This window comes from Cinclus cinclus, chromosome Z, assembly GCF_963662255.1.
Source record: "Cinclus cinclus chromosome Z, bCinCin1.1, whole genome shotgun sequence".
NCBI classification, from domain to species: Eukaryota; Metazoa; Chordata; class Aves; order Passeriformes; family Cinclidae; genus Cinclus; species Cinclus cinclus.
Genome location: NC_085084.1, coordinates 13402209 through 13425488, shown reverse-complemented (window position 1 = coordinate 13425488; position 23280 = coordinate 13402209). Strand labels below are relative to the sequence as shown.

General features: G+C 36.5%; 1 protein-coding gene across 2 annotated transcripts in view; it reads left to right on the top strand.

Moving 5' to 3' along the window:
- Positions 1 to 23280, top strand: part of PCSK5 (proprotein convertase subtilisin/kexin type 5) — a 220905-nt gene that overhangs the window by 57221 nt on the left and 140404 nt on the right. For both annotated transcript variants that reach the window (XM_062512702.1, XM_062512703.1), the window contains exons 4-5: positions 12845 to 12988; positions 15218 to 15294. In XM_062512702.1, the coding sequence (XP_062368686.1) occupies positions 12845 to 12988; positions 15218 to 15294 (221 nt within the window). The remainder of the gene's footprint in view (positions 1 to 12844; positions 12989 to 15217; positions 15295 to 23280) is intronic.

The following is a 23280-nucleotide window of genomic DNA, read 5'->3' as shown; positions in this document are numbered from 1 at the left end:
TGTAACAAGACTGAGATGGATCTTCAGTTGAATTATTATAAAATAATATTTACTATTATTTTTTATTTTATTTATTTTTATTGTTGTGTAATACTTATATTGCACAACACCAAAATTATAAAATAAAATCAACTTCTTCTTGCCTTTATTAGAAATCTTTTTTCCTTGAAAAAAAAAAACTTATACCAATAGCAAAGCAACGACACAAACCCATATTTTTCTGTTTTAAACCAAAAAATAACTATGTAGTGATGCTTATCAGCTAAAATTTCTAGAATTTTGATCCAGAAGTTATGAAAAATATTTTTTTCAAAATTTTATTAAACTTATTTTTAAAAATGTTGTCACCCACTCCTAAATCTAGATGTATTTCATTAACTTTGGCATAAAATAAACACCATTGCTTTCCAACTAGTTCTCAGAAATCAGAGGAGCTGGGTGTGGGTGGGCCTCATTTCTAATTAAAATCAATTCAGGAGCTTAATTCTGGTTGAGTTCAATAAAAACTTCCATGAGCAGATTCACAAACAGTGAAATTAATCACTGCAGTGCTGTAAGTCTGCTGAACTTCAGTAGGAACTTTCATAAACATGAGAGTCACTAATAGTGCAGTTTTTTTGAGCAACAAATTATAGATTCTTTTAGATTGCTGGTGATAAATCTGCTAGATCTGCAAAATATAAGGTTACCTTGTACATGTACTACGTGTAGCGTACTATGTGTAAGTATTCCTGAGTATATTCCAACTCAGTTGGAGATGCAAAACTCAGCCAAAGAGGTGCCTCTGCTTTTGGGAGATGAGCAAGCCCATTTACTTTTCTGCAAAGTTGGTTGTATTCTCACCCTCTGCCCTAGAGGATTTCAAATGACAGGTTTATACTTTTGGTACTGAAGGTGAGACCAGTCAAATATTCTGTAATTTGCATCATAAATGAAGGTGATGGGCAGCCATTTTATATGTAAATGAGATATATTGAGAGTAGCTCAGAGATTACAGACTATGGGTCTTGTACAAAGATGGAGCAGAACCTCAAAGGTGAGGGCATCAGTCCCTCTTCCACCTGGCTGATGGCAGAATTAGGGTTCATTGTCCACCTGATAACCCATCACTCCATCAGCAGGCCATCATGACCTTAGCCACACATCTCATGGCATATCTCATAGCAATATCCCTAATTCCTGCCAGATGTCAAAAGTGGAAAAAGTACAAAACAAACTCTTTTTAATGTCTCATGTCAATTCTGTGTTTAGAACCCCACAGCTACTTGTCTGTGAACTGATGGGTTCATTTGAGTGGCCTGCTGCCTCTCCAAATTCATGTGAATAAATTCTTGCTCATTGAAGAACAGTTTGACTAGATGACCTTTAAAACCATCTAGTTGGCTTTTGACATTTTTGCTTAGCATATTTGAGATTTAATCATAGTAATTAATGTTTCTTTGTGTATTTAGCGTGGAGTTATTCATGATATGCTAATATTTAAGCCAGCACCCAACTGCATAAACTTAAGCTTCCTCTCTAATTATTTGAAGGTGGTAAAAAACAGAAAAAGCTTAGTTCTCCCATATCATACTTCTTAGTGAGACTTTAGTGGAGTTCCTGATGTAGAGCTACATCAATCTCACAGAAATCAGGATCAGGATCTGAACTCATTTGGTTAATTATCCTTTGGTTTAATTGAGCATTGTCTTGATTAAAAATCTTACACCTTTAGTTGCATGTTTATCTTGGTCTGTACTTACCTTGTTAGACCATTCTTTACCAGATGAAAGAAATATTCCCCCTTCAAAAATATAACCATGTTGAGTTATTTGCAGGCTGCCATCAAATCATGTCTTTACCCTCTCAGATAAAATAGGTTCTTTAAGCTTGTTAAGAATCACTGTAAATTGTGTTTACACCACTTATTTCAGACAAAAAGCAGCAAGAAAACAAGCAACAACTCCGTGGTCATTCTCCAGGAACATACTCTGTAAAACTTCACTACTAGTCGCATGCATATATAATTCCAGAAATAGCATCATTGATGTCATTAACAGAAGTGTCTTAACCCACTTTTTGCTATCATAGAGCATCTTTTTGAAGCTGTAGGTGACTGTCTACCTTAGATTTTAAATCCTTTTAGCTATAACTGGGTTTCTGTAGACTCACATTTTAAGCCTTGCACTCTTAATTCTATAGGCATAATTTTTTGGATGCTTGTAAAACTGTTATGAACACACTGTTTAAATAGGTTCACCTTTATAAGTGATCCAGATCACTGTCTCTGTTTGCTCTTTGTACTTTCTGCTCCATTAATTTTTCTGTTATCAGATTTGAGAGTGTGCCATATAAGAACATAGTTACAACTTTCCTGAACTACAGGTAAACAGTGGAGCCTCTTAAGAATTGAGACTTAATAATTGCACATGCTAAGTGATATTGTTTCCTTAAACAAATTGTATGTTAAGGAATCATAATGGCTTCAAAGTACAAACTGATATGCCAAATCTTCTGCTAGCTTCCTTTTGAGTGGATTTGTTAAGTGCTTACAGATTCATACTGTTTCTCTAATGGAACCAAAGAACTCATTACAATTTTTAAGGAAGCAAAAACATTTTTTGTAGCATGATTGTTTTCATGGTGGAACATGGAGAAACATGGTTTACTGGAGGTATATTCTATTTCCCTGATAATTCCCCCTCTTACTTGGAAGAACCTTTCTAACTTTGCAACATATTTTTGTGCATTCATTTTAAAATCGTATTTGCATTCAAACATTCTTTGTAGGAGAAACAAAATAAAGAGGGGAAAGATGAACCATTTTACAGCTCATTTAAAGCTAACTGACAGGAATTGTAGAAGCCAATGATGATAGGAATGACAAGGGAGAGAATTCAGAGAATGTACAAAGAGTATTTTGTAGCTGTAGTACCAGAAAAAATGGAGGACACAAAGGAATTGTCAGCAAGCATAAAATTAAACTCATACCTTTAGTTTACTTCTGATTGTATTATCTTTTTCCTTCTGACAATGCTCTGATCATAGCTTTCTTTAGTACTTTGAGTATTTTCTCTGCAGAATTCCTGGATTTGTAAAAACATCTGCAAATTCTGAAACAGTTACCATGAATGGATATAATTTTAGTGCAAAGACTGCCTTATGCACAGTATAAGCAAATAGTCATGAATGTGATTTTCCTCCTTTTGTTGTTAGACAAATTACATGTGATGTGCATAAAAAGTGTGTACACTGAGGTTGTATGTTCTCTCTGTCTAGAGGAATACATTCCTATAGTATTTATTCAAAACTGTTCTCAGATTAGTTCCATATATTCAATCACTTTATTTCCAGCTGGGAGTAATTCCTTTATAGCACTGCTGAAATTGATGAAATCTATGTGTATTTAATGCTAAAGTAAGGATTGTGTTAAGTAGCAGCTCCTCAAGACCCTTAAAGCTCAACAGACAGTAGTCTATGTCCAGTTCTCCATAAAAACACTGCTTTCAAATGTGTTGGACTTCTCCAGAACCCTTCTCCAATATCTGTGTTTTCTGAGATAGCTTGAATCATGGCACTCTGCTGAGATTTCCTGTTTTGACAACATTTTTACATTTATTGTCTGTTTTGCACAGTCTTTCTTGCACAACTGTGTCATAAATCATTGGATTAACCTTCTCCAGCATTGCAAAGGAACTTCAGAATTTGATCTTCTGAGTCAAATTTCCTGAGACAATAGCACGAATAATTGCATGATACTTCTTTATTTTATACAAAACCTTTTGGTGTTTCTTTGTTGGGTTTTTGTTGATGTTCTTGAGTAATCCTTCCTTTTCCTTCCCAGGCCCCCCCTAGCTTCTCTAGGCTAGTTCAGTTGTTTATGCCAGATGATCTCAACTGCAAAATATAACTATCCACCCTCTCTATTGGTTTGGCCTTATCTTCCCATGTTTCAGTTATACTACACAGTGGGCCTGGCATTCATCAACCCTAGCACACTCAAATGGTGCAAAAGCCTACTGGGTGCCTGCAGTACTTAATTCGCTGTAGGCAACCTAAAACAGCAGCCATTCATCTTAGTCTTCATCTTTACTATAATTTCACAACATGCATTTCCAGTGTTAGATGAACACTTCTATAAGGCTGTTTAAGGAGAGTATGAAGTGAATTCTGCACTTGTGTCTCATGAGAGTAGTTTCATGACCCTAAAGTTTGTCCTCTAGCAAGTTGTAATCTCCTCTGATATCCCAGTACAAATAATGGACCAAGGCTACAATAATCTGATGGCTTTTATGGCTCTTAGGGAAAATGCTGCTAGGTATCAAGAAGCATAGATATTTATTCCTGGACTGGATGTGCTGTGAAACAGCCTGAGAAACGCCACATGCATTTTCCGTTAATAGTAATGGAATCTTCTCTTCATATCCTGACCTAAAAATGCCCTGTATTTTCTACCTGCTTTTGTTCCTTGAGAAAGAGTAGAACGTGTATCTTTCCTTCAGCCTCCTGGACAAATCCTGTTGTCTCACATGCCTCACTCTCATTGTCCCTCTGTCTTCTCCCCCCAGGACATCCAGCCACTAACACCCGATGTCAGCCTTGTAGATCAGAGGCACCAAACTACAATATAAAGTAGAGAAAAAAAGGACTGCAGCAGTGCAAGAGTCCTTAAAAGTTGCATACAAGCATTCAGAATCAACATATCTTCATCTTTTTCCTTGGAAGTCCTCTTACTCCTACAAGTTCATAACGTTCTTATAAAAAAAAGTTTCCTTCTGGTCCATCCTTTATCAGTTCCCTGCCCAGCCCCAACTTCACAAAATAGTATATTCTTCTTAAACACTACTCTTCCCTTTTTACTGTAAAATGAAGAGGGGAAAGAGAAGGAAGTGGATTTGTGTAAGACCCAGGCTCCTCCCACTCATCAATCAGTTTCTTGGAAGGTTAGTGCTTCATTGAAGCCATCTGCTCAGGACCTTCTTTCCATGCAGTTATTTCAATTCTGTAACATGTTTGCTCAAAGTCTAAATAAAACCACCTTTGTTTTCCATGCTCCTTTACAAATAGATGCAGAATTAATGGTCTTTGACTTGAAAACAGCTTAAAAAGTAAATTGTGAACAGTCTGTCTTGAGTACTATGGCAAGAATCTTTAGAAACTTCTGGAAACTATTTTAAAGCATTGATTACTATCCTATCTTTAATAGTTTTCTTCAAAATAATGAAAATATCAAGTCTAGCTTGAGAGAGAGAGGAAGATATTTAATCTTACTAGAGAATTGCATCTGCATGAACTGATGTATGAAAAAAAACATCTTTGGACTTCCTGTAAAACTGCAATATTTTTCTTTCTTTTTTGTGATTTAGAAAAGGTCAAATAAAAAAAATGAGTCAAAGGCCATGTACAAAGGTGAAATAGAAAGGATGTCTCTGTGAAGAATCATTAGTCCTTCATGAATACTGAATCCCCAGGGTTGATGGTGTGCCACTGAAGCTGTTCTTCTCACATATTCTGTCTAATTAGTAAAATAAATTCCATGCTTTTTTTTGTACACAGGACTTTGGATAAGGAAAAATGCATTAACTTTAGATCTCCTCCCTGGCCTTTTCATGCTGAGTAGGGTATTGGTGGTATCAGTAGTAGCAGCAGTAGCAGTAAGTCATTGTACAGTGATCTTGAGAGAATATGGCAGCATACAGACATACATTTCAATACATACTTCTTTCCTTCTGGCATTTTTTGGCAGTAACCCCAGGAAATTGTTTATTTTTTTTTCTCTCTCTCTGCACAAAATGTTCTGCCTGCTGTTCTTGTACTTCTCCCAGTGCTTCCCAGGGAGAGTCCATACACTGACACATACCTTTCAGCACGTGACTCTCAACACATGAGTAGTGATGCAAGGATATACAAGATGCACCAGGTCTAATATGCCATTTGTTATCGTTGTTGTTCTTGCAGCAATTGTTATTATTTATTATTTATAATTTATAATTTATAATTTATTATTTATTATTTATTATTTAGTATTTAGTATTTATTATTTTGCATTTATTATTATATTGTAGTGAACCTTTCACTGGTTTTAGAAAGTTTTTAAATGAAACTTTTCATATTTGCTCCTTAGTGGAGGTGGCAGAGCATACACAATAACCATAAAATGGTTTTAGCTACTTTTCTTTCTTGGACGTGATGGAACCTGTCCTGTTGCCACCACATGGGAAGGAAACAGGACTACCAGAAAAGTGGCAGGTATCCTATTGGAGACACAAGTGGGAGCCATGTAGGAGGAGATGTTACAAGCAGTTGCAGCTGGGAGAGAAACTTTGCCATCTGAAGATTTAGAAGTAGGGGAGCTTCCCACTTGTAAAAAGGGTGCACTGTCATCAGCCTGTGTGAAATGGGCATAAAGGGCTTCCCTAAATTAGTTCCTCTTTAAGCCAGCACAGAGTTTACAGAAAAAACAAAAGTGCTGATTTTGAAAAGTGCCAGTGATGAAAAAGAAATGGACTTGTCTTGAACACAAATTTTACACAGTATGAATTACTCAATTTTTGTTAAGAATAGCTGTTTGATCACAGCCAAAAAAACCCATTTATGAATTCCTTATTTTTCACTGTGAAAACCCATATATGTAGGTTTGTAAGTTATCAGATACTCTTATAAGAATATAAGAAGCCCTTTCATATTGATTTTCTGTTCTTCTTCATTGCTTAAAGAGGCAAAAATAAATGTATGTCTGTGATTGTTTTATTGGCCTCTAAGTCTATTCTTTGTTAATGAATCAATGAATCTTAAGAACAAAATTAATCTCTAAAGTAAATTAACTAAACTCTCTGAAGCTGAACAAGCAATAAATTTGAATTAAATATTTAATATGATGCACACTTGAAGTATTTCTCCTGATACAGGTATATTTTTAAAATAAAAGCAGCAATTCAGCAAAGCATGACTCCAGAAGTTATATATACTTCATGCAGTATAATTTTGTATTTGAGATTGTTCAGACTCTGTATTATCTGCCTGCTCCTGCTAGATTTTAAAAATATAGTATGCAGCAACAATCAGAAATTATTTAAAGATAGAACTCAGATGGAAAAGTTTTTTTATACAGTTAACAAGTGCTATTTATCATGCACTAAATATCAGAGTATGCCTGAGAAAAATAAAAATAAATATCTCCAAGTATTCCTCCTTCTAAAAATTCTTCACTGACAATCTTTTTTTGGTGATAAAATAATAATAATAAAAAAGTGATAAATACTTTCTAAAAGACACATTTCAATAGTCTGTTTAGAAAATGTAGCTTTCAAGTACTTACTCTTAGCTTTTTGGAGAAGCCAGAAAGTCATTTCAGTAGATCACATTGTCTTATGCCCATTTCTAGCTTTCCAACTCTCTTGATTACTACCTTCTTTCATTCTCCTTTAAAATCTGATCACCTGAAAAGTGTAATAAAAATGCATTATTTCTTTTTTTTGTTTTTCCTCTCAGGAAAAGAGAGAATAATTGGCAAGTTTTAACTTAAAACACTGCACAAACCTGTACCTCAGAAAGCTGAATGTAGCATTAGGATGTCTCCTCTTAAAAAAAGATTATGACCTTTGCTGCATGTGCATTTTCCTGGACTAAGCTAGGAGTGCCAAATGCCCCACATTACATTCCCTTCACAGAAGAGGGAGATAGTCTCTTCTTAAACTCCACAGAATGTCAGAATCAGCCCCGTGTGTCCCTTTTTTCTCTGCTTGTGTTGATCAAGGTCAAGCCATAGGTCCTTGACTGTCCTTCCTCTACAAGCAATCTTGTGCAACTTCTGTCCTCTCCATGCTTGCAGGTCAGTAACTGACAAAACCCTCTGATGCAGAGAATGTGACTCCAGTGCTTTTGCTTCTGTCTGTGCCAAAGACCATTTCAGTACTACTCGAAGGAAACCAAATTTTGCTGTTGTTGCTGCTATTGTTCTCAGTAACCAGAGTCTATCTTTTCTAATCCCTGACTGGGGTCTGGTATTTCAGAGCTTTCCCCTGATCAGAAGTATCGGTACTCTAAAACTAAATGAGATCCAGGACTTGTCAAACTCACAACTGATATTCAAAATTCTGTAATTCTGATTATCATGTTGTGTTTCTCTGTATCCCTGTAGATAAGGACTAGATCTTGCCAAATAACTCCTTGTAACTCAGAAACTACAAAAAAGCAGTGCAATGAAGTAATGAAAACTTACAGAGGACACAATATGCTATTTCTGCAAAACTTCATGTGGCAGAATTAGAAACTTCTGTTTCTACTCTGTTTTTGCAGACTAATAGGCATTGCCAAGCAAGACAGAACAGAATTTTACAGTTACTGTTCTTGTAATTTGGTTTTCATTTTTGTAATTCCAAAATATTTTGATCATTGATATGTTCTTGATGTTTCAGTTTAACTGTTCAGTTTTGTTTCTGATCCCGAACTGGATATACCAAGACTCCAACTACAAAAATTAGTGTAGCAGACATGTTAAGATAATGATAATGACCATAAGGTGGTTTTAAGGGACATTTCACAAAATAACCATGAGAATCCATGCAACAGGCAAACTTCAGATAATCTTTCTAATGTTATGCCTGTTAATTGTGAAAAGGCATGCTTCCAAAATGTCTGTCCAAAGGTATCAAAGATATATCTAGAATAAGATAAATTTTGTCTTTTTATGCTCGTGTTGAATTTCTAGTATGGGAAATGTTCATTATTGATTTTTTTTCATGCAGTAGCCCTTCTATTCTGTGTGTACTTCAGAAGTTTTTCCACCTTATACATGGCTTCTATTAAATACAATTGGTTGTATCATTAACATATTCAAATTAAACAATCCAAAGAAAGACATCATGCTTTCAATACCCTTTTAAAATCTCAGTAAAATTACTCTAAATAACTGGGCAAGAGTTTGTTTATTCCTTTTGATGGTATTCTCCAGCCTATGGATGAAAGGAATGTATGTTGAAATAGTACTAATTTAATACAGTTGTCTAGTCATAGTACCAATGCAGGAAATTTCTGAATTACCTTATCTGTATGGTAAGAGAGGCAGAAAATACAGTAGAATAGTCTATTTTGTACTGTTTCCTGTAAAATTCGGAAAACAACAGTTCAAAGATTGACAGATCTATTAAAAGCTTCCAACCACTGTGTTTGTACATGATCATGGCAAAAGTTGTTTTTATTCTAACAAATAAAATTCTAATTAAAATAAAATTTCTTACAAGAAAGAACATGGAAAGTAGATTGAAAATAAACCATAAAATTCAGTATTTGCACATTGATACAAAATTCAGTCACTCTGAATTATGTAACTTTTATTATCATGACAGATGTTTAGTAGTTTTTTATTTGGGTAACATTGTAAATTGAAAAAGTGCTTCCAAATTAATTAAAACCAGCCCTCTGCTAACAACCTGACAATGTAATTTGGATGTGGTAGAGAAGCAGCAGGTGGTTAAAGAAAAATTAGAGAATGGAACCCAGGAAATTTCCTTGCAGCAAATGTATTTTGAAGGAAAGAGGAATTTTAACCCAGTCCTGCAGTTAAGCATCACATAGCTGCTTACTCAATCCCCCAGCAGTGGGATCAGGGAGAGAAGCAGAAGGGTAAAAGCAAGAAAATGTATGCATTGAGATAAAAACAGTTTAATAGGGAAAGCTAAAACTGCACACAGAAGCAAAACAGAACAGGGAATTAATTCACTATTTCCCAGGTGTTCGACTATCTCCAGGAAGCAGGGCTCCATTGTGTAAAAATGACTTGGGAAGACAAATACCATCACTTGGAACATTTTCCCCTTCCTTCTCCCCCTCCCCAGCTCTAAGTACTGAGCATGACATCCTATGATCTGGTCTGTTGAGATCACCTGTGTCCCAGCTGTGTCCCCTCCCAACTTCTTGTCCAACCCCAGCCTTCACACTGAGGGGCTGATGTGAAGAGAAGAAAAGACTTTGGCTCTGGTATGCACTTCTAAGCAATAACAAAAACATCCCTGTTTTATCCAAACTGTTAATCACAAATCATAAACAGCCCCATACTAGCCACTGGGAAGAGAATTAAGTCTGTCACAGCCAAAACCAGTCCAGGGGGACAGGAAAGAGAGCAAGTGAGGCCAAGTAGTAGCTAGCATATTGGATGCTTTTGTATGTGGAGTGGCAAATCTATACCATATACTGTAAATGATATGAGGAGTAATTGCACTTCAAGGTTTAAGTGTTCTTCATTAAAGACAGATCAGTCTGCATGAAGAGGAAAATGTCCATTCTGATTTATCTGGAGAAAATCAGACACAAATATGAGGGAAAGTCTAATTTGTGATTAAAATACAGGAATCTTAGATCAGAAGTTGAATTAAACAAAACTGGGGTTTCAGTGGTAAAAGACAGTACTGGAACAGAAAAATAGTCAGAGATTAAAACAGTGCAGAGGTTAAAAAAATGCACAAATAAATAATTGAATACAAGACAAATGAGTAGGGAGTAGAGGTGAAAAAAAAAACATGCTCTTCTAAATAGGACATGAGAAGTTGATTTTTATTGTAATGATAATAACTGAACCCTTCATCTGCTGTTGAACTACTCCCATTTGGATGCTTCTTTGCTGCCTTTGTGTTTTGTATCCATATATTAACATATGCTGTGTATTAGACTTACAAGTTTGCCCACAGACTGCTTTACCCTTCAATCAGTTTGACCTCATGTCTCAAGAGAATCATCAGAGCCCACAGTAAGGCAAGAGATGTCTTTCATGGCTGTCTCCATGCATATAGCAAAAGCCCCTCCAGTCACCAGCACAAATGCAATATTCAAGTAAGGCAAGTGAGGGCAATGGACTCGTTGAGGGAAGTACTGGTGACCTTCTGGCATAGGTCCAAAGAGCTTGCAAAGAAATGGGGTTTAAAATACCCATATGCTTGCTCAGCCTGTGTGGTTTGGCTAGCATAAAAGCAAAATAACAAGCTCATCCCCTAGGAAGAGAAGACAAGACATTAAGCAAAGCAGCCGAGGGTCATTTGTCATTTCAAAAATGGGGATAAAGACACAGTGTAATGGTCCAGTAAATCTGACTGGAGGCTAGAGCCAGGCATCCTGATTGCCAGTTTTAGCTCACTCTTAGGTTTACCCTGTTGCTAAAGGCTGATGATTCCACCTTCCTGTCTCTTTGTCTTCACATCAGAAGATGTGGAGGATGGTATTAAAAACTTTTGCAGGTATTTTCTAGTATTTAATTTAGTAACACTGAAAAACACAAATGTACCTGGAAACATTAAGTGTATTTAACCATCTTCTTTGTACATTAGAAATCCTCATGTGTGCAGCCATTACATTCAGACAGCAAGTTTGCACTGTAATTAATTTCGTAAAGCCAGCAGCATGAGCATTTCCAAGCAATACAGAGAACAAAAGCTACACATTCCTTGGAACGGGTCCCTGAAGTCCTTTGTGTGGGGATGGATAGACAGAGAGAGACAGATATTTGTGGGCACAATGGAATGACACTGAAAGAGACATTATATTATATTACATTACATTACATTACATTACATTACATTACATTATATTATATTAATGATATATAACTGTATAATATATGGTATAATAATGTAACCTTGCTCTAGTAATAGCAAATGACCACTCTTAAATGGTCTGATTTGGGTGATAAACTGGAGAAAGAGGAGGAGGAAAATTATGATTTCATAGAAATCAGTTTGCACATAGGATTGCTAATGGTTCTTCAGTGTGCTGACTGGAGGAGACTAAGGTGGAGTGCACCACTCCTAATCTATTTACTCCTTACAAGTTGTAGAGTGACAAGACATGAGAGTGAAGTGGGGACATGAGGTGGTGTGGCAGGAACTGAGATGGTGCAAGCTCTACAGCTGCTGTTGTGATACAGATTTCTTCCTAAATTTCTTCTTTTTGCATTCCACCCTTTGCTTTTATCCTTCCCTGTACCCTCTCTTTTTTCTCTTTTTGCTTGTTGCTCTGTCTGAGCCTGGCAGTGCTGCAGGAAACCAGTACTGATGAGAGAGGTCCATTGAACTAATTTCACAGGGCAGGGCTGTGCATGTGGATTAGAGAGTGGCTAATGGGGCATTACAAATACCTGAGGGTCATGTCTCATTGCCATGGCGAGCCAGATTTCTTCACATGAACTGTGTGCATTTGTGTCTAGGAAGAGGCTTTCAGCTTTAATGTACACTAAACTTTCTTTCTCCATCATACTGGACTTGGTTGCTCTGAAAGCTGTACCCCAGGCCGCTGTCAATCAACACTATCTACAATTCATCCAATCCCTTAAGATTCAAATTTTTCAGGGCGGTGTTTTCATTAAAGGTTCTTAACTGCAGCTCATCTCCTGCTGATACTGCACAAAACCTGCCAAAAGCCTTCTTTTGTAGGTAGAAACGAATCTTGATTAGTTTCCAAACATTCTGTCAAGAAATTATACACAGCATGTAAACTCTAAAGAGTAAGGTGGTTCTTTTTCCATGACCATTTCAGTACAGGCATTTGTCTACTTTTATCCACATATGGCTTGGTTTTTTGGAAAAAAAAATTCAAATACTTCAAATTCAGTACAACTGAATGCTTCCCTTTTGTATTGCTTTGCATGAAGAGTTATCTGAAAGAGAAATAAGTGGCATTAGCAATTTTTATACAAATTGTGTTTCTCTTTTAATTGTTTTCTCTCTAACAAAGGTGTTGATGTTGTATAGTTCCTATTCAAATCATTATGTTCATGTACGATTTTAAATAGTAATATCAATGTAAGTATGATAGTATCTCAATCCCTCACTGCTCAGTAATCTCCGATATACATCTTAATCTCTTCTTCTCTCCCCAGCACTGCAGTGACAACACCCACCATTGCCAATCAGATATGAATATAGTAGGTGCTTGGAAGAGAGGTTACACTGGAAAGAATGTTGTGGTCACCATCCTGGATGACGGCATTGAAAGAAACCACCCAGACTTGATGCAGAATTATGTGAGTGTCCACAAGAGTCTAGATTTCTTGTTTTCTTATTGCTCAAAAATAATTTGCTGCTTCCAGAAAGATATAGAAAGAGAGAAGGAGGAAGAATCATACAAGTGTTTCCTCAAACATTAGCATCAGTGAGGGGAAGGAAAACAGTTTTTGATAATGTGTACTGTTTCAGTTTAAGACTGTGTTTCATCTGAGCATACTTAATATCTTGATGCCTCCTGTAGCTGAGTCCTGAATTTATGAAGGACTGGAACCAATTACTGGATATTTTTGTCTCTTCTGTAAACTTTTTATTTAATATCTTCACACTCTCAAAACTTAGAAATGGAATACACTGCTTTTCAGTTAGCATTTGCAGCTGAATGCCATACTTGGCCAACACATTTAATCAGTGATGCAGAAGCTTTTCTTGAAGACATTAACTTTACAGTAATCCTTCTATGCATTATTCTTTAAAGCTATTTATCATACTGCTAGAAACAATACAAGAGGAAAAGTATATGACCTTTCATGATTCACTCAGTCAAAAACAGGTGTATGTTCTGTTGTAGAATGTTCTTTCTAGTAAATCTCTTTTAACTCTACTGAGGCCCTTCACAACTTCTGAGAGAACTGCATCCATTGTTTTCTATGTTCTGTGTCTCACATTTCCTCAGGAGGTTTCTGTTTGCTTGTGGTTCACCACATTTAGATGACTGATTTAATCTGTCTTGGAGGCTGATAACATAAGGACAATCTTCTTCTGTAGTGGGTTGCTTCCTGTGCTGGTGTCAGAGTTTGAAGCTGTTCAGAGCATCAGGACCACATTTTGCTGGAGTGATTTGTCTTTTGGAAGTAGGCATTAGCTGAAGGCATGTAACTGTGAGGAACTTACGATTTGACTGAAATAAAATGTGCAACGTGTACTTCTACACAGAGTAATAAAATAAGCAAATATCTTCGGATTGAGCTGGATCGATTAAGATGACCAGTGCAGGGCATGCATGTATCTTCATTCCCATTACAAATGTAGGTCTTGTTAAGGAGCCCAAAACACAGGCTTTTTGCCAGCAAGCTTATCTTCTTCATATAGCATTAAGAGATTGTGACAAAGATATCTTTAGTGATCCATTAAAAACTACAGTTGTGTCCACAGTTTAAAGCCACTTATTTTAAATTTGCCATATTTATATATGTATTCTTCCTTATACTAGTGTGGAACTCAGCTTGGAGGATGTGAAAACACAAGTGGGTGACAGTTGCCCAATTTGTCAGTGTATATTTGACCCTAGCACATGACACATCTTTCATTTTAATATCTTAAATTAATTAAATAAAACAGATATAATTTTACCTCCTCAGTGAATGAGCCAGATTGTATCATGTCACCTCACTCCAGTACTGTCCTACCACTGAATTTAAAGCAACTATTTATATCCTTACCACTTCTCTCTCCCTTTCCTCGCACCAACCAGGAATTCCCCAAATTCACAAGCAATACACATTGCTGGTTTGATCAAAAATGCCTTCTGTATCTCAGATTATAGGTGATGGGGCTGCAAATAGGAATATTTGAGGTGGATGTGTAACTTTTGAACAAACAAGAGTTTATATATTTCTGCTTGCCATGTCAACACAACACATGCTACTGCATCAATTAATGAGAGCCATACAAGCCTGCAGCTGTTCAGTCTATGAACTATTTTCAGTTTTAAGAACCATGATAAATATGGAACAAAAAGACAGATATCTGGCAGATATCTCCCAAGGAAAATGGGGAAGCAGTTTGTGTTGCTTTCCAAGATGTAATTTTATAACAATATTCTTAGGAATATTATATTATTCTTATTTCTTGAAACAATGGCTGAAATTTCAGTAATAGTCATGCAGATAAATTTTTGAATCTTAAAACATTCAGCAAAATTCCATTTTTGAGAATTAATTCTCTTAACTTCTGAAAGGTTCTTAGAAGAGAAGTAGTCTTCTAGTGAAACAGTATTTTCTATTTCCTCCCTAATGCTGGACCTATACTTTTTCAGAGCATTTTTTATCCTTCTCTGTTTCCCAAAATTAAAATAAAATATATAATTCCCATACATAATGCTTTCCTACAAGAAAGTCACCATAAAACCACAGGAATATTAGTTAGCCTAATTACTCATTTGTAGGAAACTGCTAACAAATGTATAGGCCACATGCGTCAATGGCTAATTAATTAGCAACTTGTTTTCTTTCTTTTGTTGGATACAGGATTCACAGGCCAGTTTTGATGTAAATGGAAATGATTTTGACCCTATGCCTCGATATGATGCCAGCAACGAGAACAAGTAAGGCATTATGACACCCTTGATATTTTCAGTCTGAGCCATCAGGTAGAAAGTACCAATTTGTCTGTGAAACTCTACAAAACTTGATTCCTCATAAAACAGAGTGATCTGTGTTAAAATCTTTGTGAAATACATATTTTTGTCGTTTCCATGCACACATATAACTCTTTGAAAGCATATGAAACTATCTGAAAACTAAAAATTAGTCTTAAGAGTTCTGGGCATGTGAAATGAACCATTTTCAATTCTTTTGAGAGACAGAATATATGGGTTTACTTGATTTTCTTAAATATAATTTCATTGAATTATTAGGGGGTTATGTGTTGCAACTTTATAGAAATTTTTTTTTAATGAAGTAGGCAGGTTCATGAAGGTTGTTGCTTCCTTTACCCATCTAGCAATATTTTTAAAGTGATGGAGATTTTTCATTTGGAGTTTGATAGAATACAGAAATGGGAATTCTGGCAGGTTACATCTGTGTCACATGACTAGTTGGAGGTATCTCAATTAGTTTCATATTTGCCCTTTAGAGTTCTGCCTTCTGATATTTTTTATACCAATTCTGTTCTTTGGATATGCTCTGGTTAAGGCTTGGGGAAAGTCAGAGAGGCCACCTCACCTCATGAAGTGGGCCACCTTTCTGCTCAGTGGATATTTGAGGGCAGTTATTTGTTGGTAACATTTTCTTAGCTAGGTACTTGGCAGAAAGGAGCATCTTTCTGTGGAATTGCATCATTTGAAGGCAGGGGAATCCTACTTGTCAATATGTTTACTGTGCATTTTGTTTTCTTGAGGTTTGGGTGTTTTTTTGGTTTGTTTTTTGTTTTGTTTCGGGTTGTTTTGTTTTGCTTTGTTATTAATTGTGAAAAGCATTTAATACTCTCTACCCACAGAAAAGAAACTGCAAAGGTTGAAACCTTGTTCTACACAGCTAAAATGCTTTGGAGCTTGTGTTGTTTCATTCTTACAAACAAATTTTGTCCAGAAGAATGCAGCAGGTGAAAGCTGGGAGTCAGCTGCAAAACTTAACATTGATTTAACTGCAGAAACAAGTTGGAGCAACCTTGGATGATGCTTTGATGGGAGCATACTCTCCTGGTCAAAACTTTCTTCATAAAGTCAGGGAAGGGTGCTACATCATAACAGGACAGGTGGAAGGACAGGGCCTCATTACTTGCCAACTGCAAATACTCTTCAGCTGAACTGCAGGTTTGCATCACAGCACATCCCTCTCTTCTGCTGTTCACTACACACCTATCCCTACATGCACATCCTGGCTCATCTGTTTGATCTTCCTCTTCTTGGACTTGGGGCATAACAAGGGTACAGTTGGGAGACTTTCAAATTTCAGTGCACTTTCAAGGACTTCTGGGTGCAGCAAGAAGCCACGTACCTTCACCTGTGAAGTTGAATTTTTTTCTTTGGCTGAGAACTGAAGTCACTTTCTTGCAAAGTGTGTCCAGAAAAGGGAGTCAACTTTCTGTTTTATTAGTAGTTAAAGTTTTATACAGGATATAAGTTTGGACTGCTTCTTTTATCTCCTATAGCCTAAGGGATTTTAGTTTTCATACCCTGCCTCCCCCTTAAGTATTTTCACTGCCCAGCCTCCAAGATTCTGCAGTGAAATGTGGTGATAGGAGGGCAGAAGCTGTGCTGAGCTTTGTCAGTGTTATCAGGAGGTACAGTGTCAGTATAGAGTCAGCTTTTGGACACCAAGGATACATGAAGCATGTTTTCAGTATATGATTACTTGGCAGTCTAACTTAGAGGCTCAGTGTTTCCAATTGGCAGATACACAAAGCACTATAATCAGCAGCTAACCACCTTCAGTTTTTTCAGCTTTTGCCCTTTTCTTATAGTTGACCCTAGACTAAATTAAAATCAAACCACTACACGGGTACTGAAAAGCACTACTAATAGCATGTCCATATTTTTTGTATCTAAAATACCTTCAGAAACTGGGGCAGGAATTCAGATTGTCCAGCATACATGGCCATCTGGCACTAGATACTCAAGCTGTGTCAGGAAGTTGAGCTAAACACAGGCAGGGAACATTCTGAAAGCCATGCATTGCAAAGACTTCATAATAAGTAGATCAGTTTGGTTGATTCCTGCTTCCCGCGGTAGCAGCTGGACGGACAAAATTGTGTAATAGCGATTTGTGTTATTCAGGGGAGGTGGGATATACAAATATGCTGTCATTTTCAAGATGATCTAGTTTATTCTGCCTCATTTTATAATCCAGCCATAAGGGATGGAATGATAAAGAGCAAAAGGAATTGCTATAAAAATAAACAGGTGTCTGGGCAGCTCTGCATGCAGCTGTGAAACATCAGAGTATTGGATCTGTGTGCTAGCTTTTCACTTTTAATTAGAGTGAAGACTTTCTGTTGCAGAGGCTTATTGGTGAACAGAACTGAGCAAGAAAAAATTAACTGCAGATTACTTTAGTGTGAGCACCAGAGTGACACTTTCCAAAATTATATTTTGGAAATTTTACGTTAAATCTTCTATTAGCTAAGGAGAACAGGAGTGAAGGAAGAAACATTAGATGAATCTTTCAAGGCTTATAGTCAAAATGGGTGGGATGATAGTTTCTTTAACTACTATGGTATGTAGGCGTACTGCCAAAAGTTTACTTTGGTTTCTACAAATTGGCAGCAAATCATGAAGCTTCTAAATGGTACAGACTTATACTAGAGTTTCCTTTTGCTCAGAGGCAGTCAGCTGTGGATGAAGTAATTTCTGCTATGCAAGGCATCTTGTTTTGGTTTACTGCTTTATTCTTTTTCTGTTTTTCCACTGCTGTTTGTTAACATGTATGTTTATAAAACTAGGCATTATCAGTCACAGGTCCATAACAAAATGCAAATGGGATCACTGAAATGATACTGTGCTTATTGTATAGCCTCAGGAATAAAACAGAAATATTCATAGTATTTTTTGATTTTGACCAAACAAAAATTACTTCTTCTGTTTCATAAGAAATTTCTTAGGGATGAGATTTCAAAGCTTAGCTTTTGCTATGGTGATGGGTACTTTTATAAAACAGATGGACTTCTTTAAAAGCTCCATTAAATAATACCAGTTGACTTAAATGAAGTTCTTATTAAACTTACATAAGAAAAGTAAAAGTGAGCTGTTACTTCTGTTTTGGAGATACTGAGTCACTTTTTGGATGCCTTGTCAACATTTTTCAATGATGCATCCCACTACATGAATAATTCATTTCAATAACCTCCTAAATTGCTTTTTAATGAGTGTAAGATTTTTGAGAGACAACAATTCTTGTCATTCAAAAGTTATTAGAAACAGAGACTCTTTTGTCTAAACTTTGTAATATGGGGAGAACTTTACACCATTTCTCACAAACAAAAAATTAGAGAGTTGGTGAGTTTCAGTCCTGTTTGATCCAACACATTGGCATTGTTTTGACATGGCATCCATTATGATTCATTATTACTTTCATTTGCTAGTCACATTAATGTAGATGCTAAATTAAAAAAAAAAACAAAGTCTTAATTTTCTTCACAGAGTGACAAACTGCTAGTTTATACTCTCTGCTTATGGTGAAGGCATAATCATATTGTATACAAGACACATGACAGGCAGATCAGCTTCTGTTTCCTCCTGGGTAGTCCATAGAAGAAAATTGAAAAGCTTTTGTTGCCTGCTATGACTCTAGTCAGTGTAGATACCTGAAGAACCGATCACAGCATACACAGAGAGCCTGAAGTCTCTCATTGGTGGCTTCAAAGATCATCTCAAAAGGTTCCCACAGCAGTAGCATGACAGAAGAAATACTGACAACTGGGAGTGTCTTTCTATGCAGTTTGAGCACTAGTATGCACCTGTTGCTATTGATTTTATATTTGCTCTGTTGCATGCTGGAGACAGAACAGAATGGAAGATAAACTGTACAGAGAAGCATTGCTGCACCATCTTTTTAGTTGGAGTAAGGTACCAGCTCTGAGGTAAAGGCTTTTATTTTCAGAGGCAGTCTCATTTGTATTTGCTGTTCTTCAATACCCTGAGACATTCTCCAACCTCTGGAGGCTTAAAAACCAAAGCATGAAGTGATGTTGCCAACTGGCAGAGCGTGGTCTGTTTGATGCCAGAAAAACATCTCTGATAGCACAGAAATACTCCTTAAGAGGAAGGAAATTTAGGCTAGAGAATTCACTTAATATATATATATATATGTTTCAGGTCAATAGCATTAAATGCTTACACTGAGTGTGGTATTGTTGATTCCAGGTGCCAGTGATGGTGTCAGGTGTCTAGTGTACCTCAATGTCTCTGCAAATTTCATGGACTTTGGTTAGGATTCTTAGGAAACTGCAGATAGTGGATTATTTTCTCTAACTGTTGACATGTTCGTTTGTGAAAACCAGGATCTGAACCAAGCAGTCAGAGGTCATTGGTGTAGAAGCTGCAGTCAGTGACTGCAGTCCTAATTTATTGCATTTTATAGTTGTATTCTGATTCTAAACTCATTGCTGTTATGGCTACTTCCTAGTGTGCTGCAATTTTAGCAGATGTTAGTAGTACAGTAAGTTCAGTCTGTTTCAGCTTACTGACTGAGATGCCATTTATTATGAGGAGCATTGTTAGTGATTCCTCAGCTAATCTCCAAATTACAGTCTGGTGACCTGTCATAGTTTAGAAATGGTATTCCCGAGTTTACTGTTCCCACTAAATACTAATGACCCTTGTGTCGTTCCTTTCACTTCTTCCCGCTCCTTTACAGCAGGACTGGAGAGGAGAATTGGAGACACAGAAGATGAAGATCGTTGGCTGAGATAAGAGCAGTTTACTGGGAAGAGCAATGAAATAAGAAGACCAGCAGTAATAACAGAATGTGTTAGATAGGTGAACACATGTGATTGCTCACTGCAGAACCCAGCACCTGACCTCACAGTCTACAAACCAGCAGCCCCACAAACAGCACCCCCCTGAACAGCACTCCTCTCCCCTTCATGACTCCAGGTGGCATCAAATAACCCATGGCCTCACCCCTCCCGGCTGCTGCAAAAGTTAACCCTCTCCTGGCCAGAACTAACTCATGACCCAACCAAGTGCCGTGGAGTGTGGAGAGTATCTTACTACATGACATACTAGATCTTGCCAGTAGTTGTTGCTTGCCAGTAGTTAAAGGTTCCGATGTAAAATTGTAAAAATAAGGAAGATACATTTTGCAGCTTGCAGAATTGTACTGGGATGAAGTATAATAATTTTACAGGTTCATTTGAAGCAATTTTTTTCTTCACTTCCTATTTAACTATTACTTAGAGTCTTTGGGTGTTGTTATACAACATGCTTATCCTTCAGATCATCATACCTTAGCGGCATTCATCATACATGCTTCATTTCTTCTCTCTCAGGGTAGAACTGAAAACATGTGCATAGAATCTTTTAGTGCAGAACTTTCTTTTCCTGAAAGGAAATTGTTGTAAAAACATGGAGCACAAATCTTCACTATATACTGCCTTTCATAATGTTTTTCTTTTAATGCAAAACAGGTGTTTGTTTAACTATGGGAAAAGATGAGGTGTGCATTAAAAGAGAACAGACAACAAACTAACAGTTGATGTTTTGAAGTTCTCATGCTTTGCTGTTTCAGAATAAAATTTCTGTTCATTTGAAGTTTTCTGAAAGTAAGAGGGAACTTAGAATTGCTGGAAGCTGAGGATAATTAGCCAGGCTAGAGGACAGCCTGTCTCTGTTAAGTCAATTCACCTACCCATGACAGGTATCCCTCATCACTGATGTTTATGATCAGTCCTTGATCAGCATTTCATATTGACAGTGCTGAAATTATGGTATTAAAAAATTCATTGGGCTACAAGCCTTGATTAGGTAGCCTTTTGGTCCAGATTCCAGCTTCAATAGTGGAAAACCTCATCATGAAAGCTTTGTCAGATTGCCAAAAGTTGTCTTTTTGTTAAACTCTTCTAATCTGCTCATTATGTTATCACACTGTGTTACATAGTCCTGTCTGACAACCATAAGTGGTATAATTTATAATTTTTGAGAGCCATAGGAAAGACAATTTTATGAGTTGTCATTGAAGTGGGAAAAGTGAAACAGAGGAATAAATAAACCACAAAGTCAGCTAGAATTCCAGCTGAAAGATGTAAAAATAGTCTTTTTTCTCTACCCTGGTATCAGTCACTGGGTGGTATTGTTTACTGCTTAACTGGTGTTTGAGGACCAGTGCTCCTCCCGTTTATGAAGTATAAGACTCTCATGGTCTCAAAGCTGCAACACTTAAGGAAAGCCTTCTCTCTGTTCCTAATTACTGAAGTACCAGACAATGAGCTCACAAATAAAATTAAGTTTTGAAGCATTATGCAACTGCTTCTAGTGCTTTTATGTAAATAATTGATCACAATGACTCAGATATTCCCTTACAATCCAAAGTCAACAGTAGAAGGGATACAAACTTTCCTGAATTCTTTTCTATCGAGATTTAAATGTGAAAGTTTTTTTCAGATGTTCTTTTTCCCAGAGTAGGTATTTTTTCTAAGTATGTGTCTGTATTTTGAGGTTTTGAACTTAGCAGGGGAGAATTTACAGCTATAGTAGGCTAGTTTTGATGTGGTAAAATGGTAAACTAGTTTCAAGTTACATGCACGTATACATGTACAGCTGAATACAATTTGAGAGCACAAATACATTTTTTCTGTGCTTTCTGTTTTCAGGCATTATAGGTATTAGGAGAAAGTTAAAAAATGGATCCATTTACATATGTGGTAACTGAGTTTGCCAGATGATTTCAGAGTTAGTCAGCACAGTCAAAGGTAGTACAAAATGTGATTCATTTAGACTTTTCAGCCAGCACAAGTAGAGCATTGATTACCTTTCTGATGTTTGTGGCATCAAGGCAGACCTCTAATTACAGGTTTGATAAAGCAATTGTGAATCCAGTGTCAAAAGCTTTTAAATTGAAGCATTTTATAAATATTATACTATTAATGGTTGAACTTTGCAAAGTTATGATAGAAGCTAATGTCTTAATGGCATTACTAGGGAGTATTTATAAGAAATCTTCAGATTTTATGTTTTAATTAAAGTCTTTGCATTTATAAGGCTATTGCTGTTGGTAGGTGTATTTTTATAGCCTTCATTTACATTTCTGCGATTCTGTAATTTTTCTTAAAGATACAGTCAAATTATTACCTTAGGCACTTTATCAAAGTCAGATTTCTGTCTTGAAGACAAATTAATTTTTTTACTTTTCCTGAATAAAAATAATCAAGATAGAGAAATTCAGATGTAGAAGTAAAGGCATGGATATCACAGATGTAGGTTGCTCTGACCAGGAAGTATATGTTTAACCTTGTTCAAAAATTACTTACAGTGCTTTAGACTCAAAGCAATCATCAAATCTCTGGTGTTAGAAAACTGGGAAGGAGACTATGACTTTTTTTACTTAGCCAAAATGTGTGATTGTGAGGCTCTTGGCTAAGTTTGATAAGGAGTAGCAAAGACAGCGTAGTGAGAAAATATGTTTTATTTCTCCTTTTAGCCCAAACTTATGTCCCTGCACTTCTCTTTGTAAGACTCCATGAACATGAGATGAACAGCTACTAACTTTTCTGCACTGAAGTGAGTGTGTGGGAATTAGATTTCTTATGCTGAAACCCTTTTTCCAAGTAAAAGGAAACTTTGCTCCTGCTGAATCATAAGTTTCATTAAAAGCAATTATTAACACAGATGAAAATAGGACTTGAACTAATTTTAACAATTTCCTCATTCGTCTTTGAAATGTGTCTTTGAGGAGAAATAAAAGCTGTGTTGAATGCAGAACAGCATCAAATGAAATTTGGAATTAAGCACAGTGCATATCTTGCACACTGCAGTTGAAATTGCACTCAGAATTCAAGATGGGTAGGAAGTTTGTCTCTGAGCTGGAATATGGTGGAGATCCACAGTTACATAGTTTTAATTTCTTTAAAATGTCACAGCAGTCATCCACTATGA